Genomic DNA, 22,897 nt, shown 5'->3' with positions numbered 1-22,897 from the left:
CAAACAAATAATATCTACGATGTACAGATTTGGAAAAATCTGTTGTCACCCCCTAAATAATTCTGGTCTCCACCTCTCATTGTCATAAATGCACCGTATGTACCGCTACTATGACACATTTGAACTTTGACCTCTCCAAAACTGCATGTCCGTACAAACCGACCACAGGATCTCTCATGTTCCAAATCATTACGTCAGAAAATTTAATTTCAATAACGAGATCACAAATTAAACCTATATGCACTATTAAATAGAACCATTTATATAACAATACACTGAAAAGGTGGAAAAATTTAACAAAAGTCTGTGCTAAATTCATCGTATTGAAAAATGCCACCCCTATTAACGGGTTGGAAAATTTAAAATCAGTGAGAACGCTGTCTCAATAGGTAGTTTCTTCAATGGCCATTGTGTCTCGGGTATATAGAACCTCTTTGTGTGAAAAGCATGAAATGTTGGTGAAAAACACTTAACTATTTGTTCGTTTAAACACAATACCCCATTTTTGTACCATTGAAATAATAATGAAATATCCTCCCCAAAAAATCGTAAATCCATGTACTCTCACATTTAATAATATCAAAATGCAGTTCATAATGACCCCAATTAAAAAAATGGGAGACGTAAAGAAAATGAATTTTCAGTTTATGAAGGTCTGTCTATAAACATGATAAACAAACTGCCTTTGTTCTTGACCAACGGAGAGAATGTTTTCAGCTTTTGATCTGGAATGAAAAGTTTGTAAGAGTTGTGTATACCTTAGTTACTGTCTGTAGTTTGTGACTAAAATGATTATAAGTAATTTGTATATATTTAATATTAGACATCTTTCCTAGTGTCAATAGTATGGAAGAGTATCAAAATGCCGGAGTTATTAAAAATCTGTCGTTGTTTGTCTATGACACAAGGTAACTTCTAAATCCCGAGGGATTACCGATTCAATCCCCCTAATAATAAATACTACAAATAATGCTCAACGACCAACATAAACCAAATTAAACAAGGATTTGTGCAAAATCAAATTTGAAATCAATTTAATCACCAAATGTATTGGTAAATCAGAATTAAAATTCAAAGGATCAATATTTGAAATGCATTGGAGAGTGGCTTGCGCGTCTTTGCTTGCTGACTCTGTCATTCGTGGTTCACCTTTGTATATAACACACATTCCTATGGATCCCAGGATCTTCCACAAATTTCTGTTTGCACAGAGATTCCAGCATTATCTAACTTTTATCCACTTCTTCCACATAAAACAACAGGAAAATTCTCCTCCATATATTTATACAGGTATAGACCCTCACCGCCATATTACCAATACCAGTTATACCCTCGAAGTCAATTTACACACACTTGAATTAATCTACAAGTAACTTATGTCCACCATTGATCAGCTGCAAGTCTAGCTATACCCTTAGACCAAAGATGGAAGATCAACTCTTCTTGTAACAACTAATTTATCAACAATTATTTGAATTAATTAACACAGAATCTAACATAAGTAATATTTTTATATCTTGAGGGACAGGTGCTTGAAGATTGAACAGATCTGATACACGACATCCAGAATCTAAATAATTACTATTGTCTGGCGTTTCTCCTCTTCGGGGCTGGAGTACCTCAATACGCAAGTCAGTGTCATCCTTCGTAACACACAACCGACAACATGAACAACCCGTTCTTAATGGTTTAGCAAATGATCTCTGTTGACTTAAAAAATTACAAGATAAAAGATCAGGCAGGTAGCGTGTACTTTACTAGGGACTCAAAATACTCTCAGGGAATTCTCTCTCTCTCTCTCTCTCTCTATATATATATATATATATTGAAGATTCACACTTCTTGTCAATGAGGATACTAGAGGAACAGTTAAATATTCAAAAAGGTCATCTTAAATTATCAAGTGTCATTATACCTGGTCATCTTAAATGATGTCAAAGTGTCAATATATCAGGTTATCATGTTATATGTACTGTTTACTGGGGCTGTTTTATTATGTTTTGTCTATTTCAGATATGTGATGGAATTTGAAGACATTATTGAAGATGGAGATTGACTAGATATCAGTTTGAGTGAACGAGGAGATCGAACCACAAATAGTATGAGGAGAAACTCGTCTTAGAGGAAGAAGACCGTTTACTGAACAATTCTCCCCTAAAAGTGCTGACTTAACACTTCTCATAAAACTAAGACATATATACACATACTAATCTCTACACCTATATCTGTAAACTCTTAATTCTTTATTTCCAAAATTTAGTTCCTTATAATCTAATAATCCGCTTGTTAGAGCTTAACATAGGAGTGAATATATGACCTATGACCTTATAGCTAGAGTGACCTCATACACACAGAGAAAAGAAAGGGCCACCTTTTTCTTATTAACTGAATCTTAGCAAAGTTTGAGGACATTCTATTTGACAAGTTATTCGTAGAGTATGGAAAACAGACCACAAATCAATTTCATATAAATTGTGTTAGAATTGGTTTGCTCACAGCAAAAATTCAATCCAATGAATACAATTAAAGCTAATAAAGTATTTTTATAGAAATGAATCTGTGCTAATAAGAATAATTACATGCCTCAATGTACATGCTACATGTATGTACCTCATATTAGCTCAAAACTAAAGAGAAATTTATAATTATAAAAAACTTACACTGAAAACAGTTCAAAAATGGAAGTGCACCTGTTAACTAGTCAAAGATAACAATATATGTATACTGTAATCCAGCTATTGTTTGCGACAACTTTTATCCATAATTTGTCAGTTTGAAATCTATCCGCAGCAACTAATTTTCACAACTGAGGAAATATTCAACATACATACACAGTGAAATAAATACTTTGCAGCGGGAAATACTCGCAAGTGAAATATTTTTAATGTTGCAAAACACACAGAAATTTCTTGCCCGCAAATTAAAGATGGCTTACAGTACAAGTTAAGTAACTGAGACTCAAACCCCTGACCTTCTGCAGAGAGCAAGTTACTACCGCTGAGCCAGGGATCATAAACATTAGTTTATTTTGAATGATGCTCACTTTCTCTCTATATCATTTCATTACAAGATCTAATCTATAACAGATGTCTACATGAAAATCATGAATGAATACATGGCACAACTAGGTCGAGAATTGAGAGGTATTGGTTTAACGATTCCCATCTACATAGTGACTCTTCATACACCTCCCCCAGCAAAAAGAAAAGAAATATAGATCACGGACGCCAGTCCATCTAAATATTGACATCCACCACGTAATGCTTTTATCACAGTCTTAGTTCATCGTTCAGACTTTTTTTAGGGGCGATATTTTTTTTCTATAATTTTTTTTTCAATTCTAACTTTATCACACAACAACAGGAACAAAGAAGCTAAATTGATCTTCTGGAATGGAAAGCTGTAATAGAAGGAATCGTTCATCAATTTTTTCTTCCACCCAGTATTTAAAAGTCAGTTCTTCATCAAAAGGATTGGTTAAACATTTGATATAATCAATTTCTTTGAGAGATTCTTGATTTTAGGAATTCGGATGTAAAATAAAACCTTTACAATTTTTTAATATCCAATTTTAAAATTTTGTGCATTTTCATTAATAAGCTACAAAAATTGAATTTACCCATGAAAGACAATTTATGGATGTCAATGTAAGTAACACGTACAAGAATTCTGATAGAAAAACGTTAGTGTATGAATTTTCCTGGATGGACATAGGGGACCGAGTTTTTCCAATGCATGAAGCCAACAGCAGCTAAGATCATATTTATATCTGGAATATAATTAGACCCTGAGATGGAAACCAAATGTTGAGTTGTTATGTAATACATCACACTAATAAACAGAAAGAGAGAGGGGGGTCTTAAGTAAACAGGCCCCCTAATACAGCACAGAGTATGTGTCAGTATACATAGCTTCATCTCATCAGTTACGTAACACAATATTGTGTTCCTCTTATCAGTTACCTTAATAACCTCCAAGGAATAATACAGTAATGGCAGAATAAAGGATTTCCTCAGGTCATCCTTGCCCATTTATGTCCTTCTTACATCTAGGATGCAGCCCCCATTTTAAGCCCTGAGATACAGCCCCATTCTATGCCCTGAGTCCAAGATACAGCCCCATTTTATGCCCTAACTGGATATAGGACACAGTCAGATTTTATGCCCAGACTGGATATAGGTTGCAACCCTAGTTTATGCCCTAACTGAGTCCAAGATGCAGCCCCATTTTATGCCTTGAGTTCAAGATGCAGCCCCATTTTATGCCCTGAGTCCTAACTGGATATAGGATGCAGTCCAATTTAATACCCTGGATTTAGGATCTCTTGCAGAAATTATTCTGAACATAAAAATAAATTTCAGAAATTCCTTGGATATCCCAAGAATTCCTAAGATATCCTCACAATTAAGAAATTCCTGCAACTGAGAAATCCTGGGAAATCCTGACATAAGAACAGAAGACTTCCATGGATCTCCCAAGACATAATATTATTCAAAGATGCATTCCCATTTTATGCCCTGAAATAGTCATGTACATTAAAAAAAATCCTTTCTTTTTTATTTATAAGTTGTAGTTGGTTCTTGAAATATTGAAACATCATCAGAATTGCTGTTAAGGTTTTAGCAACTGCCTTTAAAATGCAGACTGGTTTACATAAAAATTATGATCTAAAACTTCTCTATAGACCAGCAACATGTATTATATCAAAGACAATCAAGACATGAGCATATTGAATAAAGAGAGAGAGAGGCAGGGGATAAAAAAATGAGATAATGTTGTAATTACAAAGGTCACAGAGATTTGGGGTAAATTTCAAAATCATCAACTAAAGAATTCTATATCCATGTTTTTTTTCTTGTGATCTCCCAGAAATACATCCATCAAATGAGAGATTATTCAAGTCTGCAGCAAAACTTCAGACAACAATTTAAAGATGAAACACCTCTGTACACTTACGTATATACAGAATAAATATGTTTGATACCTACAGGAGTATATACCATGATAAAGGTTTCTACGAGACTGACATTTTAACAAGCTGATTTGGCAGCCTATACACATTTATACAAGCACCACATCAAATTCTAAGTGTGAAACAAAGCATTCACACACCAAAAAATTCTAGACATAAAGTCGAGAAATATATACTATAAAATTCTTGATTTCCGACAGAGAGAGCTTCAGTTGAGGGATTTGAGAGGTTGTACATTAGAGAGGCTCTTTGATTTTCTCTTGAAAATGGAATCCCCTTTAATTATTAAAAGATCTTACATCATAAACACTTGTTCTTGCTCTTACATATCAGGCCAGGTATTAAGACTTCATATGTTCTGACTTTATAACCATGAGAGCAGTTTTAAGTGAAAGACTAAAAATTCTCTGGGTTCTGCTTTTTCAGAATCTTTTTTCCTGGGGATTTAAGCCAACAGCAACATTTGATCATATCCTCCTCAGATTAGAACTTTATACTTGCATTTTTATCTTAGCCTGTATATTTTTTACCTTTAATTATTTAAGGTTGCTTAGTACAGTGTAGATGTTCAAACTTTAATCTGATATTTATAAGCTTTAACTGCCACATCAAATGTCAATCTCTTCACTTGGTGAAATATCATTCTGAAATCACATTATCTGGACTTCTTTGTATATACAATTGCAACTCTGGAATATCTTTCAGAAAATGTGCTAAACAGTGATGTTTGTATTGAAATATTCACTTTCCAGATTTCAGGCTTTGGAAATTATTAAGTTAAATGATGTCAATTTTAAATATGTCAAAATCTAAGATAGTTAAATGATGTCAATTTTAAATATGTCCAAATCTAAGACAGATACAAATTTTGATTCTATGATATATATGGCTACACCATATGCCACTGATGTTGATCGAACTTTGCTAAAAAAGAAGAATTATAACACGTTTTATGAAACTTTGCACCACAATTTTTTTTTTCATGTCACATAACAATACATACCCATGAAAAATGCCATTAAATCAATATTGAATTTTATAGGTATATCTAAAACCTGACCCCTCACAGCCCACGCAAGATACAATAGCGGGTCATCAATATTGTAATATGATATACAGTAACACAATGCTCTCAATGATCACCATTCACAACACTGTTTAGGATAGCAATCGGTACCCATTGTTATATTAATTTGTCAGTCTCATAAAGCTGTACAGTCCAAGTCTAATCTACCCTTGTGATGGCAAGGTCAAGGTCAATCTAGTTCCCACATGTGATGGCAAGGTCAATGTAGAACCATCAATCAGCAAAACTGAAACCATTCAGTTACAAACTTTTTTTTGTATTGCTTCTAAACATGTGTTATATATATAAGATGGTAACAAGAAATCTACACCAAACAATGTCTAGAACTCCAAATCATGTCTATAGATGCATACACTGGGAGACATTAAATCTACTTGCAGAAAATGATTAAAATGATTAGTCCCACAATACAACATCTGTATTTAAGATCCTCAGTGTTAAGGTCACTTTAAGGTCATGACCAGTAACTGACCAATCTCAGCTTTGGAATTCAGGTGTTGGAACAGTGCCCTTTAAGTATAAGCACCCCCTCCCATCCCCCATCCTTTGGAATTGTGTACAGACTGGTCCTAAAATGTTACACCCTTATTCACTGCTTAAATCTAGGGTTAAAACATACAGAAGACCTGCTACATATTTATGACAAATTAGCTTAATTCTTAGACTTTAAGGGAATTTTCAGCAAAATTTTAGAACACTAGTATTCTATAATCAACATCAATATTTATCATTTTTCTGTATAAATAATCCCTATTATTAAATTTCACTTATTTCCTATAATGTACGCCACATGTTCTCTCATACTGCGGAATCTATGATCAATAGTCTATCGTGACACAGACGCTAGGACACGCGACCCCCATCCCTGCTCGGGTTACACGGGGAGGGGAGCATCAATCAGATAAAATACAGGTATCACATGACAGGTCACATGACAATCAATGGTGGGGTGTTGTTAAACGTACCATGTATCATACCTCCACATAATGGCAGCAACTGTGTCAGGCAATGACAAATTTATCAACGCCTATTCACTTATGTTACAATCTGTTCACAGTTTCATCTCTCTTTTTTTATTCCTTGAAAAAATATAATGGAGGTTTTGAAGGAATTTTAAAGTAAATCACCTGGGCATTTGTACAAAAGACCCTCCCACCTCTCAATATATATACGGACTCCCACCTGTTAGGGTAAACTGGTCATAAAATCTAAGAACTGTGTTTCATTAATTGATGCTATAGAAAGGTTCTTTAAACTGGTCATAAAATCTAAGAACTGTGTTTCATTAATTGATGCTATAGAAAGGTTCTTTAATATTTATAATTATAGATATATTTACTCATATAATATATATAGATCACATCACTGAGGCTGCTGATGTTCTCGTATCTAAGCTGCATTTTGCAAACTCAAAAAGCAGTTTCCTTATGTTTCATTTCTAGATCAATATTAAAACAATTATAAATATATTCATGCAACAATGTAGCTATAGCTTTCTAATATCAGAAGAATGTTAATTCTCTTATATAACTACGAGTATACATATAAATTATAACTATAATTTGTGCGGTGCCCTATAACGAGATCAGTTTGCCATCTAGAATCAATCCCGTGACTTTTTTTTCGGAGGCTGAGCTTTATTGAATTTTCTTCCTCCTGTACAGCAGGTTTCAGTTTCTGCTTCGTACAAAAATTAATGTCTTTTTTGCATGATATGAAGATAATATTGTGCATAAGTCATAAGCAACGTATTCATTCTCTTCCGACGGGAGCCAATGTTTCCTGTATTTACCGAGTGACGGATTTTTTTTTTTTTTTTTAGTTTTCATTACGATGGTAATGCACTCGGATCCTGCATGCCTCTACATTATTGAATTAATCTGATCATATTGACATTTCACACTAAATCAATCAAACTTTAAACAAAACATGTCTGACTCTCCTCACTTAAACGATTCTCCCATGATTTTCAATGAAAATGAAATCTACCGCTTAAGAAACCACCATTTTTGACAATTTATTTCCAAAGAAGAAAAAAATTTAAAATAAAATTGAAAAAAAAAACTATTACTGGTCCTTCTCCTATGACATGATTCACTTTTTTAACTTATGGAGGCATCAGAGAACGGCTTTATTACTTTTAAATATTTAACAGAGTTTCGAATTCTATTAGATTAATTAACGAGCTGGGCTAATCAGTCACTCTCCCCGTGTTTAATTACCCCTAGTCAACCATTAGAGACCGGTATGGATGCTCAAAGTTAGAGATTCCCTGAGGAAATTGTTGGTTTTACTCATTGTCTTGTACCGAAACAATAAATAACCCAGGAACGCTATAATTTCGGAATCAATATTAGGACCTTAAACATCTAGGGCTGTTCCAGCGATGGCATGTTAATCGTGGATCGTGCACTGATGGCGGTATAAGTCAGAAAAAAACTGGCATTTAACGGGTAAATTGTTTGGGGATGTTCATTCCGAGTCAATAATCTGAGTCGGCAGACTTCTTTAATGGAATAGATATACTGTATGTTTGGAATTACAGAGAATTAACTTTTGTCGAGAAGTGGTAGATCTAGTTCCCAAGGGATGCAGGAATAAAATGTATCAATGAAAGTTTACAGCTCTACCATTCACCATTACATCCCACTGTTAGCAGAAAAAAAACAGAGGAAATTCAAATTTGGTAGTTTTAATATTTGATAGATATTTATAATTCTGTTCTCATAATGGATGGTTTAGGGGATTATTTATAATGATACATAACAACTCAGATGTAATTTTAAGACCACTTTTTGTTCCCTATTTCTGAATTTTAATACTGGTACAGTGTAATTAATTTTCCAATGAATTTTCATTTATTGATTAATGAGTTCCTAGTTGAATTAATGCCGAGAGGATAACTGCTTCTTCTGCTCTACCCTCCTTCCTCTCAATTTCACCTTCATTTTTGGGGGATGAATTTTTGTTTTTCACATCCATTCAAAGTTAATCTTGAATATATAAAATATGACCAAAAAATCATGTTATTTCATTTCATCTTTTTAATTCAAGTCTGCAAATTAATTAAATCAGAATATATGCATATCATCAATATGCAATCATTGAAAATAAAACCAGTTTCCTCTCTTGCTCTTTTTTCACCTCCGAGTGTCACTTTGAATAACATACATCTACAGTTATTGTATGCCGTCTAGGATCTGTAAGGTTGTCCTACAAACATGCTTGATTTACAACTAGAAAAAAAAAACTCTCTCAATCAACAGATACATCACTGCTTTTTGATTGGCTTCTTCCGTCTTATGGTTTTAAATTTCCTTAGACTATTAACAATACGTTCTTTTACCATCGTGTCCCCAGAAATTCATTTCTCAATTTTTTGTTGAATTCTTTCATCTTTTTCACTTCCTACTTGAAACTTAATGAAATTTCAATTTTTTTATTTGCCTTTTTCCTTGTCTTTCTTAATTTTTCCCAAAATACTGATTAAGTTTTGCAGGAGTTGATTAGAATTTCTGACAGAGACAATGGACTCTCCATGTTGTGTACATACAGTGTACTTACTGCTCAATAATTCATATGCAGCAAATTATGAAAGAAAGACAATTGTAATAAAACACTGTCAATCCTTCAATGGAACATTGAATTTTTTATCTCCTCAACTGAAAACTCAAGTAATTCCCTTGGGAAAAGTTCTGAATTTGTTTTAAAATCACTCATAACTCTCTCTCTCTCTCTCTCTCTCTCTCTCTCAAGATTTTTAAGGGAGAACCCTCTTTATGCTAGAAAGTTTTTTTTTAATTGTGACAATTTTTAATCACTAAAAAGCACATAGAACCTTAAAATCCCTCCAAACTGCATATAACCTCTGGACCACTTCTGTCTGAACATGTATTTAGATTTGCCTGGGAATCAATCCAGTGCAACATTTGAAACATTTGAAATGACCAAAGATAAACTACTAAACATCGGCTTAGACTGACATGAAGTATATCTGGACTATATGTCTTTGACAATTATGTGTCTGCATGCAATAAATATCTGACAGTGAATGCCCTTTTTGTTTACATTAAGATTTTTTTTTTTCAGTCTCAATTGACAAACAGGAAAGAAAATGAAAAGCTTTCAGAAGAGATGACCACATTAATGGTATAACATCTACCAACTAAAAATCCTTAAAATCCTTATTCACTAACTGTCTCTTAGCAGGCTGTCTCCCCAGAACAGGGGGCTCCCTAGTAACATGGGTACAATAAAATTAGGCCATCACATGACTGGACAGCAAAACTTACATCCACCCCTTACAGAACCCATGGCATCTGTGTACATGCTCTCCACATAAAACACTTAGATCCCCCTCCCTGACAAGCCCTATCTTCTATGTATATACATGCTCCCCAAACATAACTTTGGACCCTCGTATAACTGTACACAATGATTATGTTATCACTATAGATTGATAACGAAGGACAGCGAGGGACGATTCTAATCACAACCAAATCAACGTTTCTGCCTCTCTTATCGCGTATCCCATAAAATTTTCATAATTTTTCCCCGTGATAAAAAAATAAGACAATCTCCGTGTGCTTAGCGTGTATCAAGGAAATTTCTTTCTAATATGCAAAGAGATTTTATTAATATGTCTGCCCCTACAGATATAGGCCTATATCCCTGATCACAGTTTACAAGATAGAAAGCTGGAATTTGCTGTTTAATAAAAAGGCTTAATATAAATGATATCATAACTAGCAATCTTCTATTATTAATTTTCTTTTTTTTCTCCTGAACTAAACCGATCGAGACGCCTTAGCAGATTTCACTATTAAAATTTTTTTTCTATAGGTCCCTGTTTAAATGAAAAGCAGGTATTAAAATCCGTCGTCCAAACTCTGTATAGGCCTTTTAATGAAAAACCTCATTCACCACTTGAACAACATTAATTTCATATGTGTATATAAAGCATAATACTGCAATCTACAAACATATTTGACATATACAGAAAAAAAAATTTATATTCATGAGCCCTTTACATTATAAGAGACTGCTGATTTTGTCGTCTCAGTCCGTCTTCAGTTTTGTATTCACCACCTATCCGTATTGACAGAAGAAAGTGCTATAATTTGTGGAGATATCAAACCGGTTTTCTATACTGCTGAGAATTTCTGTACCTGGGGTAGATTCCGAGCAGTAATCCACTCATTAGGTGTAAAGGGGGTATTATAGGGGGATATAATGCCATCCTATTGTGTTTACTGGGAACCTCAATCCTTAATATGGTGTAAATTAGGCACCCTGGACTTTTAACATCCCCAAAACATCTCACATCATTATATGCATTCCAAATATCTTAATGTTTTTAATAGAAAAGTGGATCCTTTCAGGAGTTTTACCATTGTGGAGAATGTAAGAGAAAGAGAGAGGGGAGAGAGAGAGAGATTGAATGAAATAATGAGACCTGTGAGAGAGAGAGAGAAATGAAAGCTGTTTTTGCTTTTCCTTGAAATAAATTTCTGGAATTCAAAATAACACAACTTGTATTTTTTATTAAAAAACTACATATTTCCTGTGGCCACCTGTTAATTTCTGACTCAGGAAAACCAAAAGAAATTAAAACTTCAATGAAATGTCAATGGACTCTTTTTCCCTTGTTACCAAACTTTCAAAAGATCTTATTGTTTTTAACTTCATACAATGAACAGCAGACTCCATGTTAAAACAAGCTCCCAAACCATTTTATCAAAAGAAGTGCAACCCAAATTAATGAAGGCTCAAAGATTTTTGTACCAAATTAAAAAGAGAAAAAAAACTCTAAAGTTGTTGCCTCTTGTAGAATTTTGAGATTATCTGAGTATGTATCTAGATAAGAGAGGGGGGATCTAAGGCTTACACAGATACACCAGGGGCCTCCAACAGAATCAGAGGATGTTTTCGTCACGCTTCAGTAACTTTGGCAAGAACCAGGCCTTCACTATCTGAGGTCTGTCTTCTGGCTCTTTTTGTTTTAATTTAATCCCAATTCAAAGGATGGGGAACATTACAGCTAAAATTGTGCTCTGGGAATGAAGTGAATTTTATATTTGACAATTAGCTTGATTAATCTAAGGAAAGGCCTCATCTGTTGGGTTATCTTTTCAACTCTTCTAAAGTTTTTCTTTTGATTTCAGATTCTTTTTAGAATGGATGGATTTTTCTGAGAGCTAATCATCTGCTTCAGTTTCACATTAATTACACAAGAAGCATTAACCATATGATTTAGCTTTTAGTAAGATCAACTATTAATTCCAAAAATTACTGCGCTCTCTCTCTCTCTCTCAGGTATTCTCTCTCTCTCTCTCTCTGAGATACCCAAAAATAACCATTGTTTCTGTGTGCTGTGTTTGTATGTGTGTGTGTGTTTGGGGGGGGGGGGGGGGGGCTCAGGTGCTTTTCAAATTGATTTTAAGAATATATACTTGTGCACCCCCCCTCTCTCTCTCTCTCTCTCTGCATGGGGTATTTTTTATGCAATGATAGCCCTATTGCATGACCACAAAATGAAATTAATTAGTGACTTGGCAATTTGATAATGAAGTCAGCTGACTACCCCTTGATCAATGATTTATCTATAGAATGGCTGCAGCAGATGTTGGGTTTTACAATCTATTATTAATTAAAACCAACCCAATATCCCCATCCCTGCCCGGTATAAGATGTCTCCCTGTAGACTAAAATATATATGTCTGCAGCTGGAGAAAAATTCCCATAAACATTGTAGGACAGAAATTAGTGAGGCCATCACCCCCACTCACCAACCCCCTCCCTTCAAAGAAATGCCCAGGGTAACACCATGTAGGCATGGTATCACAATACACAACGCCTCCATGCATGGGGGTAAATTTTCATCTTTTTTCAGAATGCTGGTTTAACATTTCCAAGTAATTTACACAAAAAGAGCAAAAGTAATGTGCTATAGCTATTTTCTCTGGTATAAAGTTGAATTTTAGTTAAATTTTGTTTAACAATTAACAAGTAACAAATATACATTATCAGGGGACTTTAAGTACAGTGTAACTGATTTTCATGCACCATAATTATTATTTTGACCTGTCTCACGTAACAGTCTGCTCTGGGTTCCTACACTGGGGAACCCTGGGGGCAGGTTCCTTTATCAGAAATATGGAAATGAAATGCATTCCTATACATAATACCAGACAGGCCAATGGTTTAATAAGACATTGTACAGTTATAATGTGACACAGTGAACTAAGTTATTGTTCCAGGTTATACAAAAGATCAGTCTAAGATTGGGGTTCGACTAAGACCATGTTTTAATCCACTTTTGATTTTTCTTACTGATTACGTTTTTTGTCATTTCCTGTTTTTGGGGTGTACCTTACAATGAATTTCTAAAATTCATAAGCCCTCCATTGTGTTTCAGATGCTGTAGACTACCGTCTGCTCGCAGGTTTAAACTTTTTTTTTAAAGAAAATCAATTGCTTCATTGTTCTTTCGATTTAAAAAAACATATAGTTCCCAAACATTTAAATAAAAGATTGGGAGAGAAGTTGTCACAGGGAAAATCCGCGCCCCTGGAAATGAAATAAAGTGAGATCCACCTACCTCCTCCTCGGGGTTGGTGTTGACGGAGTCCATAGATTGACTGAGAGCGATGGTGGTTTCTGTTTTCAAACTGGATGTTGCCATATCCATCTGTCTCATTTTATTTCCACAAAAAAAATATAAAGTTTTAAATTCAGCCTCCAACGAGATTTGAACGATTCAACACCCTGTATATAAAGTCTTCCACTTGACACACAGGTGCGCGCTGTCAATATAGGTGTATAAAGTCCCAAATATAAATAAATAAAGAAAATATTTAACTTCGATGTTTAGGATAAACACTCACAAACTGCTATCAACACATCGCTATATAATATGGATGGAATGCATATCGAAGTCCGTTGTATGAAATAATAAAACGTTTCTGCGTGTAGAATATCACAAATTCGTGCAGCGGCTAAAACTCACGTGGAGCAGTGCTTCAGTTATCAGTGCGATAGTACAGTGCTACTAAACAGAGGGGGGTGCCCAGGCCGTGAACAAACGGGGGGAGATAAAATAGCGTCCGTCAGAAACGTCCACAAAAACTCTACTGGGTCCTCATGTTTCTGTAATTTTCACCTGGTATAAAAACATGGCACCTTTCAGTTTTTCCCTTTCGCTGTGAATATTTTGTTATTCAAATGTGCGCTCATAGCATTGTGACGTCACGGGATTTGATACGCGATCATTCAATGAGAATAAAGGAGGTGAGTTAAACTCCGCCCACTGTTTGCTAATTCCACGTGTTTTTGTTATTTTCCACAGCACAAGAAAATTGATTAGGCTTGTTCAATGACTTTTTATTATTGTCGATTTCGTTGAAATTTTTCAGATTAGCTGTTTAAATCCACTAGACCTGATCGCAATATTTTAAACAAATACGTTTATTAAATAACGGTTCGCTCTGCGAGCTTTTTTTTAATCCTCCCATGTAAGTAATTCTTTTCAGACACAAAGGGATTAGTCGGTCGGAACGGGTGCGAAAGAAAGAGTTGTCAAACAAAAGAAAAAAAGTTTAGAAAGGGGTGATACAAAGTTTACTTCGCTCTAACAAACGATTACACAGATCTGCATTCAGATTTGACAAGTACAGAGCGAGTGCGCGCTTAATCGACAGAGTATTATTTAACTGTTTTAATACGTCCTCACGACCACAACTAGTAGAACTTAGTCACCTCTAATCGATCTTTTTTTTTTTAAATTTTAATCGCATTAGAAAACAATTAAACTATTTTTTTATTTGTAAAATTACCGAATAATTGAAAGTGGACCAGAGATCTGATAAACGAATTTATTTTTCATTTGAACATATAAGTTAAATCAAACAAATAAATATATTTCTCATTTATGAAATCAGCCCTACAAATTATGAATTTTTTTCCCAGCAGTTAAAGGAGGGCATCACACTTCTTATGGAATTCGAACTCATTAAGAAGAATCTGTTCATTTATTGTATATTTTATGTATTCATTTCATATATATGTATATATATATATATATATATATATATATATATATATATATATATATATATATATATATATATATATATATATATATATATATATATATATATATATATATATACAAGAATATTGTTAACACTTTTCATTTCCATTGTTAAATTCAACAAAGGGTAATACCATTGACTTATCATTATCACCTTTTAGTCATCAAATTTAAAATCAGCATTACAGGGGAAAAGGAGGAAAATCCATAATAAATGCATAGGAATAATACAGTCTTTATGTGTTTAATGAAGCACTTTGAAGTGTCTGCAATATTGTTATCAAATTATTTGATCAGACGAGAGACTTCATTAATAATGCCAGATTTGTCATATATTTGGTATAATTTACCGTTTTAATGCATGTTAAGCCTTATTAAATCAGGGCGGTTATTCATTTGACAGAAACTTTTTTTTCTAAAGTTTTAATTCAGCATGTTGGCTAAAGTTTTAACCATACGTGAAAAGTGAAATCTCATTTGCACCTGAAGTTTTGATGAACATTGCAACTTGATGCATGAAAATGGACAGTTACACAAAAATATTTGTCTATTCTATGTGTGTGTCATGTGATTGGGAGTGTTTTTATATGAATTTTCAGAAATATTCATCATCATCATCTCTCTCTCTCTCTTTCTCTCTCTCTCTCTCGTTTCGTGTCTATTAAAATTGACTCCGGATTTAATTACATCTACAAGAATCCACACATTAAAAATTCATGATCCGCCGACCAACCTCGCCAGACGAAGTGGCAAAAAGCTAATTCAATCTGTCCCCGCGGACCACTTAATTAGGGAAACTGGTCCCTCCACGCCACATAACAGATGTACGTTGTCCATTTAAAGGCGATTCAAGGTTTTTATATCCCGATAATTGCATTTTATCACGTGGTGTTATTTTGTTACCTGTTATGAAATTGATTAACGCTTGATTGAAAAATTGTTTTAGCACGATACAAAGATTAAAAAAAATCTGTTGAATTATTCTGTGTGTGATGCCCTTAAGGCAGTTGTGATTTTATACATTGAAATGTCTGAGAAATCGTGAAAATATACACTCATGGAGGTATCTTTACTACAGTGCCCGACATTAGATAAAAGATAGCGTTTCTTTAAGTTCAAGATCACTTTTTTCCTTTTATTTTAATCTAAATAAGAATAAATGCGAAAGGAGGGGTGTGAGAATTCCTGTTTAACAATGTCCTTCCTAGTATACTTTATGAACAGCGTGACCGTTCCCTGATAGCTCAGTAGAATTGGTACTTTTTTCTCGTCCCTGGTAGTTTCAGTAGAATCGATTCATTTTCCTGCCCCTGGTAGTTTCAGTAGAATCGATTCATTTTCCTGCCCCTGGTAGTTCAGTAGAATTGGTTCTTTTCTGCGATCCCTGGTAGTTCATTACAATGGGCTTTTTTCCAGTCCCTGGTAGTTCAGTATAAAATTGGCTCTTTTGTACGGTCCCTGGTAGTTCACTAGAATTCAATTGGTTCTTTTTCTCGTCCCTTGTAGTTTCAGTAGAATTTGTTATTTTTTCCGGTGCCTGGTCTTTCAGTAAAAACATTGGCTCTTTTTCCAACGACTTCTTGTTATTCTGAATTATTTAAACACTTGAAGCATCTCTGCATACTTTCTTTAACAGAGCGTTTTTTTTTTAAAGCCAGAGAAGATGGTCATATTTAAATACATGTATAGATATCCCATATCATACCTATGACAGATATCTATTTGAAGTGAATATATTGATCTAAAGTAATTAATTAAATTATATTAACAGATTTAAAAGATGTTCTTTATCTCTATAGATTTAAGGAGACTGGTGACCAGCTGATGAGCGGCTATTTTAGAATAAATAAAACTAAAATAAATTACCCACAACATGAAGTATGATTTTTCTAGCTATATAAACTATATTTTTTAGAAGGAAAAAAGTTCCATCGATATTTAATGACATTATTTATTTATTTGTTTATTATTTTTTTTAATTATTGTTTATTGTTTTTTTTATTTTATTTTTTTATAGTTCTTGGTGAACTAGTTCCAATCAGACGGATAAGAAATTTTCATTTATTTTAATGTGAATTCATTCATAATTTTTCACCTCTGTAATTTCCAGGGGTCTGTGTTTATGCCCTCCTGTTTGTAGTTTTTATGATGAGGTCGATCACTGTTCGTTATCTTCAGCCTTTTTCATTCATGGAATCATTCACAATTTACGAGTGAAAAATTAATAAACGAAAAAATTAAGGCGTGTGACTTTTATGCAAACATTACCTTGGATTACATTAATAAGAGACCTTCTTCGTCTTACGTTTTGTTTAACGTTTCCACCTACATTCAAACACACACATGTGTTTTCATTTATGACGTCATAAGTTTTCATATGAATTTTTTGGCGGGGGTATCTTGTTTTTAGAATGGTGGTTTGGATTCTTTAAAGGGGTCATAAAAGAGCTAAAGTTAACTTTTTAATCAATATTCTATTTTCCATGTGCATATTGTTAATAAAAAAGAAATTTAAAAAAAGAAAACAATACTTTGGAGATTCAAAGCTAAGCAAGAGTTAAACAGCATGAATGTACCAAATAGATCGACTCCAAATTTCCGGATTTACAGGAAATTTCGTACAACATTATCGCAGGCAAAATAAAGCCACTGGCGGATTTAGATGGCGACCCAGCCCCCCTCCTTTTGTGTCCAAAATATACATAAGATTAAATAAATCAAATTTTTTTGGTGTTGCCGTGGGCCCCTACCTTGACCACAAATTGCCCCCCCCCCTTTTTCAAGATTCCTGCATCCGCCACTAAAAGCATTCTTCCTTACTCACAGTTAGACATGCATGCAAATTATTCAATCACGTGTATTTAATAATGTGTTTTACTAATAAAAAAAATTAATAAAATACAATGTACTTGAAAATAACACAATTGAAAAATAAGTAACAATATAGACACTTGAAAATAACATTTAAGTTAAAAAGAGTTAAGAAAGAATAACTTAAGAATTAAGTATTAAAAATGAAAAAGAAACAAACGAATAACCACGGAAGCTTAGTCCGCTGAAGACCTCAATCAAGCAAATCCCACGTGAGCCGAACTTTCCCGCCGCGGTGTGCCAAATTAAGAGGTTTATTGGGTGCTACCACAATTATCCTATTTGGTAGAAATAAATTTTCTTTTCCTCTGAATTATTCAGGATTTCGTACAATACAAGCGGCCAGTCCCGGGGCCTATAATTACAGCCTCTCTCGGCTGTTGATTCCACACCTTGTAAAGGTGACTGAAAAAAAAACCCCTGGTGTTGGTAATTAGAGTTACCACCAAGTCCGCGCTATACTTACATTGAACTTTGAACTTTAGAAATGATGCATAGTAATAACTGTACATAAAAGGAAAATCAACATTATGTACCACATGCATTTTTTTTAAATTTGGCGCAGAAAATATCAGTGCATTTATTATGTAATCAGTATTTTTAAGTAATCAAGTAAATACCATTGCTTACATTGTCAGTTGCGAAACAACGCTAGCAACCTCAATGCACATTTAAAAACTCATTTTTATCAGATGTTCAATTATGTCAAAAATGTGGATTTTATACAGAGGATACTGAACATTACTTTATCAAATGTCCGTCATATATTGTTGAAAGAAATTTACTGGTAAAAAAAAAAAAATGATATTGATGTTGCTTTTGATTATTTAATTTATTGAGTAATAAAGTAAATATCATTGCATTCATCAAGTAAATATCATTGCATTTGTTAAGTAAGCAAATTTAATCTATATTTGTTACTTTATTTACTGAAGAGAGAAAACTTTCAGCTTTTGAATGCAGCAAACAACAAAGAAATCTCATCTGAGACAATGTCTGTCTGTCTGTTAGTCTGTCTGTCTGTCTCGGCTTGTCCTGACTTTTGACGTTTCTGGAACCTTTGACTGGCCTCACACTTTTACATATTGTTACCAGAAGCCTTTTCCGGGTATGTGGTTTACTCTCAGTTTTCTTTTTTAATCAGAGACTGGCCATGTACCGCCAAGTAAAACCACGGATCCGCTACGTGGATTCTGAATACTTGCCTTGTCCTGTATCGGTGACATGTTATGCTAGTACTTAATCGATTAAGAAACAGAATGTCTGGGGGTCTTTAATACTTTGGTCACATGTTTACCATTCTCATTTTAAAAATTGTTGGGGTACTTTTTTATTGAATATGAAATACTTCCTACTGAGACGCATTTTCTTTCCAACAATGAAATATTGCTTATTGATATAAAGTGGTTTGTTGCTTGCAATCTTTGGTTTATATATGGAAAAAAAAGAAAAGTCTGGTCATGCCCCGAAATGACTCTTTGTAAGAACAGACAAGACGCGTCCTGTATAAATGCTCCTTATGTATGATGAAAATAAGGAGACTGATTCTAAATAAAAACCTCTCATAAGATGGAAGTTTACTAAAAATCAAGAACTCTTCTTTGAGGTAAGAACAGAATCAATATATGTCACAAAAGACCCTCAGAAAATGTTTGTACGTCAAAAACACATTATACTGAAAAAGATAGATATAAAACTGTGTTTGTCTAAGGTACATGTCTAAGGTACAGTTTTCTCGTGTCAACATAATACCGGGGTTCAATAGAATTACGGGCATATTAATCATAGTTTATTTTATTTTCCCTTAAAATCCATTGAAACCTTTTAAATGGGTACTCTATAAACGGTTTTTGTTTGTTTTGCGGGATAATAGGTGAAGAGAAAGCAAGTATTCAAGATCACTGAGACGCTTCATATTCACCTAGGTTTCCGACAAGCAACAAAACGTTCAGTAAACTGTGACAAGAGAAAATCGACAATCAATATGGCGGGAGTTCAGAGGTCAACCTAGCCTGGTAAAACTTGACAGAACTTGTATCTTACCTACGGAAACACGGACCATAGCAGGCATTGATCGATCCCCAGGGACAACACGCCATAGAATATTCATTTTCTTCGATAGCAAAGAACTAAAACGTTTTGGCATGCTGAACAATGTTCAGCCGTCCTTTTACGAGCCCCCTTTGCAATATTCATTCTTTCTTTATGATCTACCGTTTGTAATGAGAAGGTTCGTGAAACTGTTGGTTAATATTAAAAGAATAAAGTTTGGCTGTGAAGCAAAAAAAAAAAAAAAAAAAAAAAAAAAAAAAAAAAGGGAGAGGTAGAGAGAATACGTGTTTTGGGACCCTTTGTAAAGAATAAGGCTTGCCAGTCCAATATATATAGTCATTGATGTGTCTTACAACCTTCTACACAATTAACTGTCAGCCCGGGCTCCTTTATAAATAACGGAACCCGTCATGAAAAATATGTCCGACTTTTTGATTTCCGATATGTTGCTTACAGTATTTGTCCTCCGTTAAACTAAGTATTTAGTTATATACACACTAGCTCTCACTCAGAAATAGAGATGACCCCTTTCTTCAAGGTTTCTCCCTTCCTTGATGTTCGTGTAGTTTGGCCCCGGGATCATGAAACATCTTAAGCTTAAATCAAAATCTTAATGTTGTACTAATATGTTGTAGAAGTCAAACATAACGAAATTAAAATATTTTTGATTTACAATTTAAAGATTTTGTTATCTGCAAATTTACAGATTAATTCAATAATTAATAAACATTTTACAGGCGGTTGAAAATGTGACTTAATATAAATATGTAAGTCTAAGTCTGTTTCATGATCCTGGGGCCTGCTGGGATCCTGTGTCTCAGGTGGGACCTCCAAAGCAAACCTCCCTGATCCCCCCCCCCTTAGTTAGCTGTCTATGTAAGAACTGCAAATTCTGGCGCCAAATCTTGAGTGACTGTACATGGAAGTACAACGAAAATTACCTAGATGTACTAAATCGCATGCATTAATCTATTAATTCTGTCTATTTTTATCTTGTTTTGATCAGGAACATAAATAACATGCTATTTATACGTCTCTCTTCAGATACGTGTACTTTTAACATTATATTGTACGATAACTTTTCTCAACATTGAGAAAATTTACATTTGATAAAGTATGTTTTTTTTCTCATTTAAATATAATATATACACGCAAACGTGGACATTTAGGTTTATTGAGATTTAACCCCCATACGGTTCATATATTAATTTATGTTTAGGTTCTATGTCTATTTCATTTTGGAGCTTTTAGTTTACAAAATCTAACGAAATCATTTTTTTTTTCTTATTTGCAGAGAACTGAGGAGACAAACGGCGATAATGCTTTAATTTCATGATAATTTTTCTCGCAAATATGAAATATTTCTAGGATTTATTGAAGTCAGCTCGATCGTTCACAATATCTAAAATTAATATGTCTAAGACGCGTTTTTCCAATTCTTTGGACCTTTTAGCAAAGCAAAAAAAAAAAAAATGATTCTCTTCAAAACATTCATTTGAAATTCTATTTATCTGAAAAGTACTTTAAATTAACCATAAAAACATTTAAATTCAAGGACTTTTTTGGAATCTAATGCGCAATCACAATGAACTAATGGCGCGTGATCGTCACTTTCGGATTCCTTTTATCTTTTTCGTTCTGCACCATGTTTTCACTATGAACGATGACAATATCGTTGATCAGACACGTGCGTAGGAATTTCAACAAACGTATCACAGATACAAAGGTGACCTCACGGAAAATACATCGGATCATCAGTATTGTAAAGACTTTAATGGAATCAAAGACATTTAAAGACCTGAAGATTGTCGGAGATTTGATCTTAATGAAGCGAGCTGTCTTAAAACAAAGCGGTGGTGTCATATTATCACTGAGATTTGATCTCTTAATGTGATGTCATCAGTTGTTAAGTTCTTCTTAATCTCACTGTAATGTCGGCGCAATCCCAGAGAGGGCGCTGTTATACGATACTTTATTGTGACTGTGGAACTTTTATAGGAAACAAATTGTTTCTTCTTAGTTTTGCTACCGGAATACAAGTTTATTTATTAATATCTTATAAAGATAATGTGTTCGTAATCAATGCATAAAGATTTCAAACACATGAATTTCCTAAAGGAATTATATTTATTTACTTTAACTTTGTCCACTTTTAATGCCCTCCCCTTTCATATTGATCCCCACTATGAACCCTATAAAAATAGTTTTAACATTCGTATTAAATCAAGTTAATAAATACATAAGTGATAGGAGCATCAGGGTAAACATTTGGAGTTGTTAAGACTTTGTGGGAGTTAAATTTATACGTCTTTTAAAATCAAACAAATGTGTTCAAACTGTCAGATAGATGTATATTTATATCAAAATACTTTATTCATTTAATGCGGGACAGAGAATTTCCAAGGAAAATGAGACAGAAATTTAACTTTTTCTGTATCAAAGTAGTAAATATGTATCTGTAAACATCTGTCAACTTCAGTTCTAGTGTTGTATAATGAAAAAGTTAAAAAAAAAAAACCCTTTGATTTACCTCACGTGTTGTATACGTAAAGTAGTAAACACAACTGTAAATATCAAGTTTTTCATATACATACAGAAGTAAACATTACTGATATTACAGTGTTTGATATGTAAAGAAGTAAACACAACTGTAACTTCTATATCTAGTGTTTTATAAGTAAAGTAGTAAACATTAATGTAAACTTAATATAAGCTTCGCGGTTTATAAAGCGTAAACTGCCCAACCCAGGTTATACAGTATAATTTGGGTAGCTTTTAAATTCATTCTTTAAGTGTTTTAAATGTTAAGAAGTCAACGCATAGT

The 22,897-nt window shown here is 33.7% G+C and overlaps 1 protein-coding gene across 6 annotated transcripts in view; it reads right to left on the bottom strand.

Annotated features, from left to right (window-relative positions):
- Positions 1-14,304, bottom strand: part of LOC133199228 (protein couch potato-like) — an 82,274-nt gene extending 67,970 nt beyond the window's left edge. For 3 of the 6 annotated variants that reach the window (XM_061335074.1, XM_061335072.1, XM_061335071.1), the window contains exon 1: positions 13,660-14,301. In XM_061335074.1, the coding sequence (XP_061191058.1) occupies positions 13,660-13,758 (99 nt within the window). In that variant the 5' untranslated portion in view covers positions 13,759-14,301. Of the gene's footprint in view, positions 1-13,659 lie in introns of all 6 variants that reach the window. The other 3 variants (XM_061335070.1, XM_061335069.1, XM_061335073.1) reach the window with 3 other exon arrangements.
- Between the last annotated feature and the right edge of the window lie 8,593 nt (positions 14,305-22,897).

The sequence above is a fragment of the Saccostrea echinata genome, unplaced genomic scaffold (genome assembly GCF_033153115.1).
Source record: "Saccostrea echinata isolate AGI-Se365-2 ecotype Australia unplaced genomic scaffold, CSIRO_AGI_Sech_v1 ptg000033l, whole genome shotgun sequence".
NCBI classification, from domain to species: Eukaryota; Metazoa; Mollusca; class Bivalvia; order Ostreida; family Ostreidae; genus Saccostrea; species Saccostrea echinata.
Note: the sequence above shows the minus strand (reverse complement) of the source record. Positions and strands in the feature narration are given on the sequence as shown.